Source organism: Stigmatopora argus, chromosome 7 (assembly GCF_051989625.1).
Source record: "Stigmatopora argus isolate UIUO_Sarg chromosome 7, RoL_Sarg_1.0, whole genome shotgun sequence".
NCBI classification, from domain to species: Eukaryota; Metazoa; Chordata; class Actinopteri; order Syngnathiformes; family Syngnathidae; genus Stigmatopora; species Stigmatopora argus.
Window position 1 is genome coordinate 12,045,055 of NC_135393.1, and position 13,932 is coordinate 12,058,986.

Sequence of the window (13,932 nt, forward strand, 5' to 3'; positions counted from 1 at the left end):
TATCTTACTAGTGCTGCAGCCAAGTATTCAATTTTCTGCCCCATGGTGTCTTTTGTGTTCTGCAAATATGATGCTGCATTGATTATACAGCAGGAGGTACTGAAAAACAAACCAAGTGGAAGCCATTGGTCTTTTTCAAACATGAATACTTTGCAAGTAAATGATATCTTTTGATCTTTAAAAGACTTCAATGTATGGGCACGTAAATGGACAAATTCTCATTAGACTTGCATCATTTGTATTGTCATTTGCTGTCCACTGATTGAAGTGTTTCCCGAAGAGAAAGGTGCAGCACACAGACTGCCAAGACGACTCATCTTTGATGTTGACAATAATGAGGTGTTGATCTTGTCACCAAATAGCTCATGCACATTTCATTGGACTGACCTTTATAAGTTAGATTCAACATCTCTAATACCAAAGTGATGGACAAGCATGATGAAGAACATTTTTCACCATGGCCTTTACAGTGTTATTTTCCCAAGTAACAAATGTTTCAAACACTTTGAACTAAACTCAATGTTTTTGCAGTGTCCACAAAGTGATACATACATAATTGACATATTTCTAGCTATTGTAATTATTAATAATCCTGATTATTCTTTACATTATGATTATTTACGATATTATAATTATTGTATTGATACCCACATGTTAAATAATTTATTCAACTACATATATATATATATATATATATATATATATATATATACATACATACAATATATACATATATATGAAATCTAATAATAATATTAGTAAGTGACTACGTTTTTTAAAAATAATAAGTACATCATTACATCAAATGATTTATTTCAATAAAATTCGGTGTTAATGATCATTCTTTAGAAAAAATATTGTAATAGTTAAAGCAGATACTATATGGAAATATGAGCAATTACAAATTATTTAGAATGATTCAGCTCTGATACTTGAAAAAAAATAAAGGCAACAAAACTATAACAACGTTAATTACCTAAATATTTTATAATCTTTCTCAGATAAAGACAAATTGCCTAAATGGACAAATGGAAAAACAAATAAATTATAATATAATCTTAGAATATTGACTTTCTATATTAGGAGTATACTTTCGGGTTAAAAGCCAATAGTAACTCAATCATACGATCACGTGTGCACTGTGTCTCAGTGAGCGAAATTGTTGGCTTTGTTTTGCTACACAAGGTGAGTTTTTAGACCTAAATGTATTAACTTTCTGTCCAATCTGGCCACATCTGTATATAAATGTAGCTGTAAAAATACCTCAATATGCTTGTTGTAAATTCAAAACTTTCACATAAGCATTTCCTCCGGGAGCAAGTTATAGGACCACCATATCCAATTTGACCTTTTTTTTAAAGACAAAAGTGGAAATAACAACCGAATTGCTGTTAATATGGAGGTTAAATTCATACTGTCATCCATTTAGTACTTTGCATTTACCATACGCAGACGTGTGTGCACGCATAAAGACGCTATCTTTGCTTCAGGCAATCGACCACTGTGTGCGCCAGTATTTTTTTCAAAAACCTATCAGCACGCTGGCAAATAATATCTCATGTTTCACAAATATATATAATATATAATATATAAATATTTATACCTCCATCCATTTCAATTTTCAACTAACAGTAAATATGCTATTTTTGCCCTGTTAAATTGACCCAGATGCTAAACAACGATGGATTACTTATACCAAGTGTGTGTATATTCCAAATTTCAATTTAAAGTACATTATGACTGGAAAATTAAAAATAACTTATCTTGTGATTGGCTGATGGTGGAAAAATAGGAACATTTTGGCTATGTGAATTCTGTTAGAAGTATTTTTCTTTTAATATCTATTTAATTAAATAATTGAATTGAAAATCTGATATATTGCTCCTTAAATATTAGCAAATCAGCAGTAAATTTTATATTAGTATATCATGGTGTCATGAGTCACAGCGGAATGTTTTGTTGCCTTAATAATCTTGGCCTATGTTATTTTTGCTATTTAGTAACGTGCTATACTAGTGCATTCCTATCACGATTTAAATTCCATCCGTAGTTCTGTTTTCATCACACTTTTGCTCTTGGACATTCTGTGGTGGAATCACAAAAAAAAGGCAAACCAAAGAAAATGCCCACTTAGATGGAGTTTCAAAATGAGTTTGACCTCCACATAGTAACAGTTTGACAGCTGAAAACAGTGCTTTTTTTTTTTTTTTTTTAACAAAACAGACCTCTTATTTTTTGTGCTTCTGTTTTCATATAGCAGCTGAAAGCAGTTCGCCATGGGTCGCTTAGATGGAAAAGTGATTGTGTTGTCTGCCGCTGCGCAGGGGATTGGACGTGCTGCTGCAATAGTAATGAGATTTGATTAGTATTTCCCACTGATATGTTCCACATTATCATTTCAAAATGTTTATTTAATAGGATGTACTTCAGCCAATGTTGTTTCTACAGCAACAAACATTAATGTTGTCTCATTACGTAGCATATATTGAGTAAACCATTTCGAGTAATACATTTTATGTATCCCATCAGTACATTTTTCACGTTTATAAATGACAAAACTTTGAAACAAAACTGCTAACGGTACAAATGCTTCCCCACATTACACCAAGGTATTATCATGATGTAACAATAACAGTTTTAGTGTATGACTTCTGTTTTATTGTTTAAATAGCTTTGCTGTAAAAAAAAAAAACATTTACGCTAATTGTAGGGAGTCCTTTAATTCTGTTAAAAAGTTATTCTCAAGATTGGTCAATTCTATTCAAGATAAAGCATATAATATTGTAATCTATATATCTTTATAATTGCCAGGCTTTTGCAAAGGAGGGGGCTCAAGTCACTGCAACAGATATTAATGAGGACAAGCTTAAGGAACTGGATGGCGTTCAAGGTAGACTGCTCAGCAAGATCTAATATTGCCACCTGCTGGTAAAATACTGTAATGAATATTTGCATACATAACGGTGTCATTTCTCTCCCATTACCAGGGGGTTGCACTTACAAGCCCCTTGTGACTTGTGTCAAAAGCTTTTATCATCTTGTTTTATCTCATTTTGAACAGGGATTACGACCAAGGTGGTGGATGTGACCAAAAAGGACCAAGTGGAGGCCCTGGCTAAGGAACATGACCACATAGACGTTCTTTTCAATGTTGCTGGGTATTTTTACTCTTTATAGTATCACAAACATTTTTATCTAGTTTCCCAAATGGAACAAACAGTCTTTAACAACTTGAATTTGAATGATTGATGCTTTCATTAAATACAATGTTTATTTGGCTAGTGATGTGCTTGTTCTATTATTACACCACTGGTGTAATAAAGTAGACATTGGCCTGGTCGCCTGCCAATCCCCTGCGCATGAAAACAAAATAAAACAGTCACGCTATTAAAAGTGACATTAAATAGAAGTAGCTTTATTATAGGTTCATTCCTGCAGCCATCAGACTGTTGTGTTCATGTAACTGTCTCCTACGTTACTACATATCCAAAATCCCTACACCTTAAGGTTTAACCTTCCCTTGACCTTTGCTAAATCTCCTTAACAAATGTCAGATTGTCACATTGAAGCTTGTTAAGATTTGTAACATACAAGGACACCCTTTTGACATCTACAAAATGGTAATAGTATACAACATTTACTCTATCTACATTATACTCTTTTAAAAAAAAAATTTTTTTTATATGAGCTATGTGCTTCTCATACTGAATGAGGATAGAGATGTTATTTATATTTTGAAATGCATGTGCCTTCCTAGGTTTGTTCACCATGGCTCCATCTTGGACTGTAATGAGGCCGACTGGGATTTTACCATGGACGTGAACATCCGAAGCATGTATCTCATGTGCAGAGCTTTTCTTCCAAAGGTGACCTTTGCCCTCCTCACTAAAGGTGTAATCCACTTGACCATGTTCCGGTGCAGCTGTAAATTTACTAACATATGCTTATTTATGAAGGGTGATTGTCTGTGTCTCATGATGGGCAGCAACTACCAAAACACTGATGCACATTAGAGTGACCAAATTGAAATTGGATATTTATGGATTGATATTGATACCAAATTAAATGTACATACCCTGAAGCTAACACTTATGAAATGCTGTTACGATCCCTAATGGGACAAGCCCAAAGAAAAGAACAATTAATTATGCGATTAATTTTGTAATTGCAGATGTTGGCAAGAAAATCTGGAAACATCATTAACATGGCCTCAGTTGCATCAAGCATAAAAGGTGAATCTGCTTTAGATCCACTTGTGGAACAAATGCTTATTTAAAGGGACATTAAGGCACTGTTGTATGACTATGTTAATCCTCTTATGCCAGATACCAGCTTTGCGGGCGCGTGCATGTGTGACATATGTTTCCTTGACACAGGTGTGGTGAACCGGTGTGTGTATAGCACTTCCAAGGCGGCCGTGATTGGCCTCACCAAATCCATAGCGGCCGATTTCATTGAGCAAGGCATTCGCTGCAATTGTGTTTGCCCTGGTAAGTCTAAGACATGCAGTAAAAAAAAAAACTTGAAAAATAAACCCCCACTTTAAGATTATATATGGTTAATGTTTGTTTATTGATAGATAATAGTGTATGTAATACAGTGAGGTATTTTGGAACACTGTACGCTGTGTGAAAGAGGCTTTCACAGCTTGTCTGAAGACACAGAAAGTTTGTTTCCTTTTTTGGGAAGTAACTCTGCAATACATGAATCAGGAAGAAAGCCGTTTGAAGCTCTGTGACGATTTTTTTCCTTCAGGTACTGTGGACACTCCATCACTGAGGGGTCGGATACAAGCTCAACCTGACCCAGAAAAGGTATTGATTTTATTTAGTAAATTGGTTTTTTCTCTCTATTTTATCTAATGATCTGATGTACATACTGTACATGTTTATTCCTTCTTCACAGGCTTATAAGGATTTCATGGCCAGGCAGAAAACAGGCCGGATGTGCACAGCTGAAGAGGTGGCATACCTTTGTGTTTACCTAGCCTCAGATGAGGTGGGTATGCTATGGACATTTGTAGCCTTAGGAGTTATCCTGAGACAGTTTTTTTTCTTTTCTAAACTGTTTTCATGTGATTGCTGTTGTCTATCAAATAAGAAAGCGATGGCACAGCCCAAATTGAAAGACTGCTTGATCACATTATTCCCAGTCTTTTTTATCAGCAGTTTTTCTGTCCTTGAATGCACTTCTGCAACAGTTTGAAAGATCATCACACTCCACAAACACTACATTACATCAATTATAAAGTGCACACTAAAGAGGGAAAGTTTCTCAAAAACAAGTCATTATGTTGACAAACTATGTAGGAAGGTTAATGTTTACTTTAGTATATTACCTCAGTTTAAAAAAATCTTTTTAACCTGACGTTTCAATGGACTATCCTCTCTTCATTAGAGGTAACTGAGTGTCTGGGAAAAAAGGAAATTCTAGTATTTATTTTAAAGTTTAGACTCAGTGATGGATTATTTGGAATATTGTAATCAGATTTCACTGTAATGTTTTAAATGTGTGTGTTTGTGCTCATCCACAGTCGGCATATGTGACTGGCACAGAGCAAATCATCGATGGAGGTTGGAGGCTTTAACGAGCATTAAGCAAGCTTGAAGACTGATAGATTTACCATCATACCATTTTTTTGATCAATGATCTTTTGCGAGAGGCAAAACACAGATGGAATTATATCATAATACAGACAAATCAAGTTACTCTAGTATCAGAATATTAAACACAATGTGTGCAATATTGAATGAAAAGCAAATCATTTTTTTTTAAAACAATTCTAATAAATATTTATGAATCATATAACATGTATACTAAATGTGTGTACTTCACGTCCCCCTCCTAAAGTTGTAGCAATGCCACAAAGAAGAGACTGAACATCCCTAATCCCTCTTATTGCCATTGCCCTCCAAGCCAACCTGCCAGAAAGGCTGGCAACGTTGTTTCTAAAGCTTTGACAATGTTTAAGGTTTAAGGTAAGTGCATTTTTCTGCTTTTAATATGAATGAATCTAGAACTAGTTACGATTTTACCTATCATAGGAATCCGATGGACACCTTTCTGACAGTAGGCGAATTTGCTGGTAAATTTAATTTCAACTCTGGTATTTTACTAGAAATTATACTACAATGATCTTCGTGAGTCTTAAACTGTTGATCGAGGTGCCCTTTGACCTAATAAGAGTTGTGTATAATAATGTATAATTCAATAAACAATTCGTCTGCTTGATATTTGATGTCAAGCTAATACCTTATTGGTTTCGATTGTTGCTAAAACAACGATTCTTGTTAAAATCGTGATTCCAAACCAAAGGGATCGAAACGATTAAGAGGACGGCAATGTCCGATAAAGGATCTATAGGCACGTTTTGAATCAAAGGGTGTGGATTCACTCAAAATGAGGAAATAACGTAAAGCTAGGTGATTAGCGTTTAGCAGTCCATGTATCACGTAGGCTTGTACGCTCTCACGATTAACCCATTCACCCAAAGACAGACCCGGTTGTTTTAAACAAGACATGTTAGCATAGGTTATGTTCTGTAAACAAGGAAGGCGGATTTCGGAAGGAAAATCCACGTTCCCCTACTTCCACTGCTCGACGTGCCATATGGCCAAGCATATAAGCATCGATTAGTGTGGTCTCTTGACAATATTGGATTAACCAACTGTTTTTGTCAGTGCCACCAGCGCGTGGATGTCACAACATTGTTCCATGTGATTTTTGACACTTTTCCTTCATTTATTCATACATTTCCAAAAGCACAACTTTATCCACTTGAAATTTGCTTATGATGTATTGGACATTTGATCATTTGTTCAGTATTTTCCCCCAACATAATCCAACTCTTTTCCTTTCTGTGTTGTTGGAATTCGACACATACAGCTTCACGCGTTGGAACTGTTCCATCCATGGCCAGCTACCCTGCACATTTAAATGTTATGTGATAGAAGAGTGGGGCAGATATACTGTAGATAATGACCATGGAGGAAAACCGGTCCAAACCTTGTACTCCGGAGCCAAGTCCCGCGCCAAGTCCTGCGCCAAGTCGAGTACCAAGTCCCACACCTAGTCCCGCGCCAAGTCCGCTGCCTGACAGAATTCTTTTGCCATCAGCAAACCATGTAGAGGTAGGCTTAACTTGAATTCATTCATTTTCTGAACCGTCTATCTTCACAAGGGTCGTGGGGGGGGGTGCTGGAGCCTATCCCAGCAAACTATGGGCACCAGGCAGGGCACACCCTGAATCGGTGGCCAGCCAATCGCAGGGCACAAGAAGACAAACAACTATTCATGCTCACACTTATACCTAGGACTAATTTAGAGTGTTCAACCAGCCTACCCTGCATGTTTTTGAGATGTGGGAGGAAACCGGAGTACCTGGAGAAAACCTACCCAAACCCGGGGAAAACTAGCTCCACAAAGTGAGGACCGACCTGGGATCGAACCCACGACCCCAGAACTGTGAGGCCACCTGTAGCCTTAACTTTAATTTCTTATTCTTTAATATGTTGTTGGCTTTGTGGGCTGGTGGACAGGTGTTTAGCGCAGTGGTCCCCAAACTATTCCAGAAAGGGCCGCAGTGGGTGCCGGTTTTTGTTCCAACCGGTAAGAGGAAACCTTTCCACCAATCTGGTATCCTAGAAGTGCAATCAGTGGATTGCAATCAGGTGCTTCTTTTTTCAGCAGAAACCTCATTGGTTAAACTGTTTGTGTTGGATCGGTTGGAACACAAACCTGCACCCAGAGCGGCCCTCCAGGACCGGTTTGGAGACCTCTGGTTTAGAGCGTCGGCCTCACTGTTTTGGTGTCGAGGGTTTGATTTTTCGTGGGTCCTCACTGTGTGGAGTTTGCATGTTCTCTCAGGCTTGTGTGGGTTTTCTCCAGGTACTCCGATTTCCTCCCACATTCCAAAAACATGCATGGTAGGCTGGTTGAACACTCTAAATTGCCCGTAGGTATACAGAAGTCTAGCATCTCTTGCTCAAAGTATTGTTTATTTCCTGGCTCCCACCATGCAATATTTTACTGCGTTAAGTCTACATCATGTTACCATTTTTATAGATAATCATGAAATGTGAACGTTGATGTTCTGTTCCACGCCCTCTGACTCTTGTCCCCAGCACCTTAGTGTCAACCAGATACAGGTAGTGGTGCGGCGTTGTTCCAGTCCAAATGTCACAGAAGAAACAACCTATTTTCTTCCGCGCCACCCTGTGGTGGATGCTGGCACAAACACAGAACCGCCCCTCGTCTGCTGTCCCCTGCTACACCGATTTTGCCCTTGTCCTCCTAGAGGCCTTGTGGCTTCTGTCATTACTAAAGGTAAGTCACCAACAGGATCCAGTGAGGCTTAGTGGGCTCCAACTCTTGCTATCTTTACCGTCATTGATGATCTTATAACCTTTTTGCCCCAGTTTTAAGAAGTGCTAATGTTTATGTCTATTGTCTTGTATCTTCTTCAGTCCTCCTGGCCGCAGTGCTCTTCGGAGTGGTTTGGTCCGTCACAGAGGACGAATGTCTTCCAGGTGGTAACCTGTTTGGGATTACGGTGCTATTCATCTGTGCTGTCATTGGTGGCAAATTAGTAGCTCTGATCCGACTGCCCAGACTTCCACCATTTCCTCCACTTCTTGGTAGGAAAAGAAACAACAGGACAAAATACTTGTTGTTTTACAGTAGATGGATTAGATTTTTAGTCCATCAAATGCAAAATTGTTTTTTCTTCTCTTGTTCTGCATTTGTGCTCTGTTGTTCAATTGTGGTTACCATACAGTTTGATTGTTGAGCCTCATGTGCCTGAGACTGAAGCTTCAACAACAACTTTGAACATGAACACCGTGGGAGGATTAAATAGTTAGCTGTATCTTCTTTCCACTTGCAGGTATGCTGCTCATGGGGTTCACACTAAGAAATATCCCAGTAATAACAGATGGTGTGTACATTAACTTCAAGTGGTCCGCCTCCCTCAGGAACATTGCACTAGCGGTCATCCTAGCCAGAGCCGGTTTGGGTTTAGATCCCTCAGTAAGTAGAAGTTTATTTTTAAAGCAGCCATTAGGGTTCAGAGATGTAGAAAATGTTTGTTTATTTATTTATTTTAATGTGAACATCAAGTACTGCATGAGGGTTGTCTTTTCCACAACGTAATGCTTTTTAATTACTATTTTACCTCTATTGTTATATTATTAGCCTCAAGTTTAAATGAAAAAGATGCATAAAAATGGCTTTGTTTGATACTTAATTTAATCCGTAAAGGCAATTTGCAGTTCTAGTAGTCTGCACAATTATAACACTACAACTCAAGTCAAGTCACTAATAGCATAATAGGTTAAAATACATTTAAAATTAAACAAGATGTTGACCTTAGAAATATACCATTCAGTTCAGTGCAAAGTTATGTTTTAAAAATAAATGGTGCTTTAATATAACCTTTTTAGCTTGTGTTTTTCCAGGCTTTGAGGAAGCTGAAATCAGTGTGTTTGCGTGTGGCAGTGGGGCCTTGCATCATTGAGGCTTGCACTATTGCCCTGCTCTCCCACTTCCTAATGGGTTTACCATGGGTGTGGGGTTTCATCCTTGGGTAAATGTTTTATTATGTCTCTCTTCTCTCCTTTCTTTCTTTCACCCTGCTTTCCTGAAAAAGTTCAAATGGGACCATCTCGTTCACTTTGCAGCTTTGTCCTTGGCGCCGTGTCTCCAGCAGTCGTGGTACCCTCCATGTTGCTGCTGCAAAAGGATGGTTACGGTGTGGAGCAGGGAATCCCCACGGTGTTAATGGCAGCTGGCAGCTTTGATGACATTCTCGCTATAACAGGCTTCACCACATGCTTGGGTGTGGCTTTTGCCACAGGTAAAGTAGAAGGATAAAACAAACTTGCAATTTAATGAATTCTGAGATGCATAAATAGATGCTCCAGTTTTTTTTAAATATGCATACTTAGAAATATAACATTTGACAGTGCACTATGTCAGTATGAATATATTAAATGCACAAAGTCCTTGTTCCCAACACACTGTCACACACTAAAATAGGTTGCGCAGCATCTTAACAATGTGTTGTCATGAGAATGCATGCTTGTTTCTTGCTTAATTTTTTAAAATTTGTTTCGGAATCAGAGCCTAAAAATGTATTATTAAAAGTTTTTTTTTCTTAAAAAACATTTTCTTTTAGGTTCCACATGGTACAACATCTTGAGAGGTGTGCTGGAGGTGGCCGGTGGCTTCGTTGCTGGGATTCTTCTTGGCTTCCTCATCCAGTACTTTCCAAGCCTCGACCAGGTTGATATTAAATACCTTACAACATACCTACACTTTTATTTTTACTAAACTAAGGAATTAGAATGATCAGTTTATGTTTGTATTCATAAGAATAGTATGGCCTTCAGCTGTTTGGATTAGTAAAAAAACAGTTCTTCTCTAAAATGAGGCTGAAAACATAAAATTTGTATTAACTAGTTTTTTTTCCCTTGTAGAAACACTTGGTGATGAAACGTTCCTTTCTGGTACTTGGCTTGTCTGTCTTTGCGGTGTTTGGCAGCGGTGTGGCTGGCTTTCCTGGTTCCGGCGGCCTCTGCACTCTAGTATTGGCATTTCTTGCTGGTCTCGGATGGGGTATAGAAAAGGTAAACTAGTTTTGGTATTTTATGGACATTTGTGACTGTGGAGTAATATTTCTACTGAGCTACGTGGCATGGGAAGCTGAAACGTTATAACATTATACATCCTCTGTATGTCTATGTTAAGGCACGCGTGGAAGAGGTTGTGGGCTGGGCATGGGATGTGTTTCAACCACTGTTGTTTGGCTTAATTGGAGCAGAGATACGAGTTTCAGAGTTGGACAGAAACGTAGTTGGTAAGTCCGTCCAGACATTATTATGAAGCGGGGGAATAAGAAATGCATGAAGGGGTACAAAAGATATTACTTTATAAGTGCCTTTCGACTGTGATGAGTCTGTCTTACACTCTGTATGTTTACATGTGCAGGTCTTGGTATAGCTTCTGTACTCATTGCCTTGGTGGTTCGACTCCTTTTCACTTACGTCTGCGTGTTATTCGCTGGCTTTAATACTCGGGAAAAGCTGTTCATTGCCTTGGCCTGGATGCCCAAAGCCACTGTGCAGGTAGGCTTTTTCTAAGGCGAAAAAAAGTCCCACTGTCACCACTTTTTCCACACTAATTAAATAATTAAATCTTGTCAAAAGGTGTTCAACAATCCATTATACTGACTTGCACACATCCATAAGTATTGAAATTTTGCAATAAAATCATTTTTGTAGCAGTTTGCCTTGGCATTATTAAAACTAATGATGTATCAAACTTTAAGTATTCCAGCACGGAGCACATGAGTCGGTGGGAAACAGTCGTGGAGAGCCAGTTATGTACTTTACCGTGCAACGAATCGTAATACAAGCTAGAAAGTGGGTCAGAGGAGCAAATAATTATAATATTTACTTTATTTTTACAAACAAAGGGCTTGCAGGTGGTGGCTCAGTGAAGTCCAATTTATTGACTTAAGTATGCCCCTTGAAATGACAGTGGGACTTTAAATCAAGCCTATTTTGGTTGGTGAATGACAGACTGCATGAATAGACAATGAATATTCTTTTTAATAAATCACCAGGCAGCCATTGGCTCCACAGCTTTGGACATGGCCAGGACAAGGGAAGACAAGCAGATGCAGAAGTACGGCATGGACGTGCTGACTGTGGCTGTGCTTTCCATCCTTCTAACGGCACCAGCAGGAGCCCTTATCATAGGCCTGTGTGGACCATGCCTGCTGCGGAAACCAAAGAACTCAGCCTGTGGTGAGCAACTCAAACCGAATTTATCAGCTTTTTTCTTAGGTACGTAATGTCTGTGAGAAACTAAACCAGATCCCACCTATCTTCCTGTATTTGTAACATGTAGAGTACTTAAATCTAACAGAATTCTCCTTTCAACCACTGTAACAATATAAACACAGGAAAATAGTTAATGTCAGAAAAGAACAACGCAACCAACTAATCTTGCAAAATACCTGAATTCCTAAAAGAAACTGCTTATGACGGAATGAAAACACACTGGATTGTAGACATTTTTCATTTCCCGTCATTTGAAATCCAAATCATCTTCACTTTAAAAAAAAAATTCTAATTTGGTTAGGTTATAAACTGGCAAACAGACATACTATTTCCGCCACATTGTCATGGATGGCTACAGGAATCGGTACACGGTCGATTGGTCGCCGGTCTTTTGGTCGCCTGGAAGGTAAGTGATAATTACCATTCAAATCGTTGCTCAAATTCCCTAAATACACACTGCGAATTACTATTTAATCATACTTAATGCCCTATTAATTATTAGGCTAAGGAAAAGCTCCAAATTTCCCGGACTTTTATTGTTTTTTGTTGGAGAACTTGCTAAGACCCTGACGGACGTACCTTCCTAAGGGGACAACTCATGTACATACAAACTCTTATACACTCACACGTTGGCTCAGTGAAAGTGCTCATGGCCATTGTTGGCTTTTATTGATGCGTAGACCATGTCGTTTTGCCTTGTTTTGTCGCCCGTTGTCGCGGTCGGGGCGACCAAAAGACCGCGACCAAAAGACCGGCGACCAAAAGACCGGCGACCAATCGACCGCACACGCAGGAATCAACCTTTCATTGCGCAATGATCCCGATCAAATTCAGGTTTCTCACAGACCACATGGAGTTTATTGGAACACACTAAAAACCATTGCTTCTGCTACCTCTGCATCTCCTACAGGCACTGCTGCAGGCGATGACGACAATGAAACGCCAGTCACCTACGAAAGCACTCTGTAATATAAGTCTCAAGTAGGCGCTGGGGAAAATCTTCACTGCTAAACATCTATTTCTATATTTATACTTAAGAGAACATTCAAATCGGTTTTAATTTCAAACAAAATAACCCAATGACATGTTGAATATGTCAGCTGTCGTTTAGCCACTGAGTGGCCTGGTCTGTCTGTTCTCGACACTACATGAGCAATTGTGTGAATGACTTTGTATTTGTAGCCACAGGTTATATCCAATGACTGACCCACACTGGAATATGTCACATTGAATACACGAGGTACTTTTTGTTTTTAGTCAATGTTTATTATGATTCAGTGAAATAGTTTAATTAATCAGCTCTATGTATTTAAAACAGATTGTTCATAATTGTTAAAGCCAAACTAGGCAATTTACAAAGGGTGACGAAAAAACAAAAACAAAAAAATATAAACGCATACTTTTTAACAATCCAATAAACGTCGCTGTCACTTGCTTATGTCTGCAAATACGCACTTCAAAAAATTACCTTTTTTTTGGTCACCCTATATATGGAAATGCATGTTTGTTGTTTACAACAATGAATATGTAAACTATATCGGTAATGTTGAAAGTTACCATCGATGGCAAAGCTTGCAGTCATTCATGCCAAATTGTGGATGACCCAATAAAAGGACATCAAATGTTATTTATTTATTTTTAAATATCATGCAGGGGAAAACTGAAATAACAGAAAACGGCTAATCGTGAAACTAGTAGTAAAATGAGCAGTAGTATATTTTTTATGAGCGTCTGTCACATTTTTAAGTACTATTTTTTATCAAAATGTATAAAAACTCAGGAAAATGTATATAGGGTAAGCCAAGCATCTTTAATTTTCTTTTAAAATTAACTACATGCAGTGATAGAAGCCAATCTTGTATGTATTAGTTATTTTTATTACATTTTGCTACTTTTATTTATAACAAAAATGTGTGTACTGTTAATTTATGGGATTTGAAGATGTTGCAGTATTAGAGTATTATTGAAAAGTATATGGAACTGAGTTACAAAACCTTTAATAAATTAAGTTTTTTTTAAATGTTGGCTCTGTTAGTTCTTCAGTTGACATTGGTGGAAAGTGTTTAAACATTCATCTAATGTATTATGG

The 13,932-nt window shown here is 37.9% G+C and overlaps 2 protein-coding genes across 2 annotated transcripts; both read left to right on the forward strand.

Annotated features, from left to right (window-relative positions):
* The first annotated feature begins 1,100 nt into the window (after window positions 1-1,100).
* Window positions 1,101-5,808, forward strand: bdh2 (3-hydroxybutyrate dehydrogenase, type 2). Its single transcript, XM_077605171.1, has 10 exons — window positions 1,101-1,185; window positions 2,258-2,348; window positions 2,812-2,890; window positions 3,062-3,158; window positions 3,758-3,866; window positions 4,172-4,232; window positions 4,377-4,490; window positions 4,756-4,814; window positions 4,906-4,998; window positions 5,534-5,808. The coding sequence occupies exons 2-10, from the start codon at window positions 2,277-2,279 to the stop codon at window positions 5,585-5,587; spliced, it is 738 nt and encodes a 245-aa protein (XP_077461297.1). The 5' UTR covers window positions 1,101-1,185; window positions 2,258-2,276; the 3' UTR covers window positions 5,588-5,808.
* A 6-nt stretch (window positions 5,809-5,814) lies between these two features.
* Window positions 5,815-13,863, forward strand: LOC144077426 (sodium/hydrogen exchanger 9B2). The gene is made up of 13 exons (XM_077605168.1): window positions 5,815-5,978; window positions 6,886-7,130; window positions 8,124-8,325; window positions 8,466-8,636; window positions 8,885-9,027; window positions 9,456-9,583; window positions 9,678-9,853; window positions 10,175-10,281; window positions 10,476-10,625; window positions 10,747-10,855; window positions 10,987-11,123; window positions 11,624-11,807; window positions 12,754-13,863. Exons 2-13 carry the CDS (start codon window positions 6,978-6,980, stop codon window positions 12,810-12,812), a joined length of 1,719 nt encoding a protein of 572 aa, XP_077461294.1. The 5' UTR covers window positions 5,815-5,978; window positions 6,886-6,977; the 3' UTR covers window positions 12,813-13,863.
* Window positions 13,864-13,932: the final 69 nt, after the last annotated feature.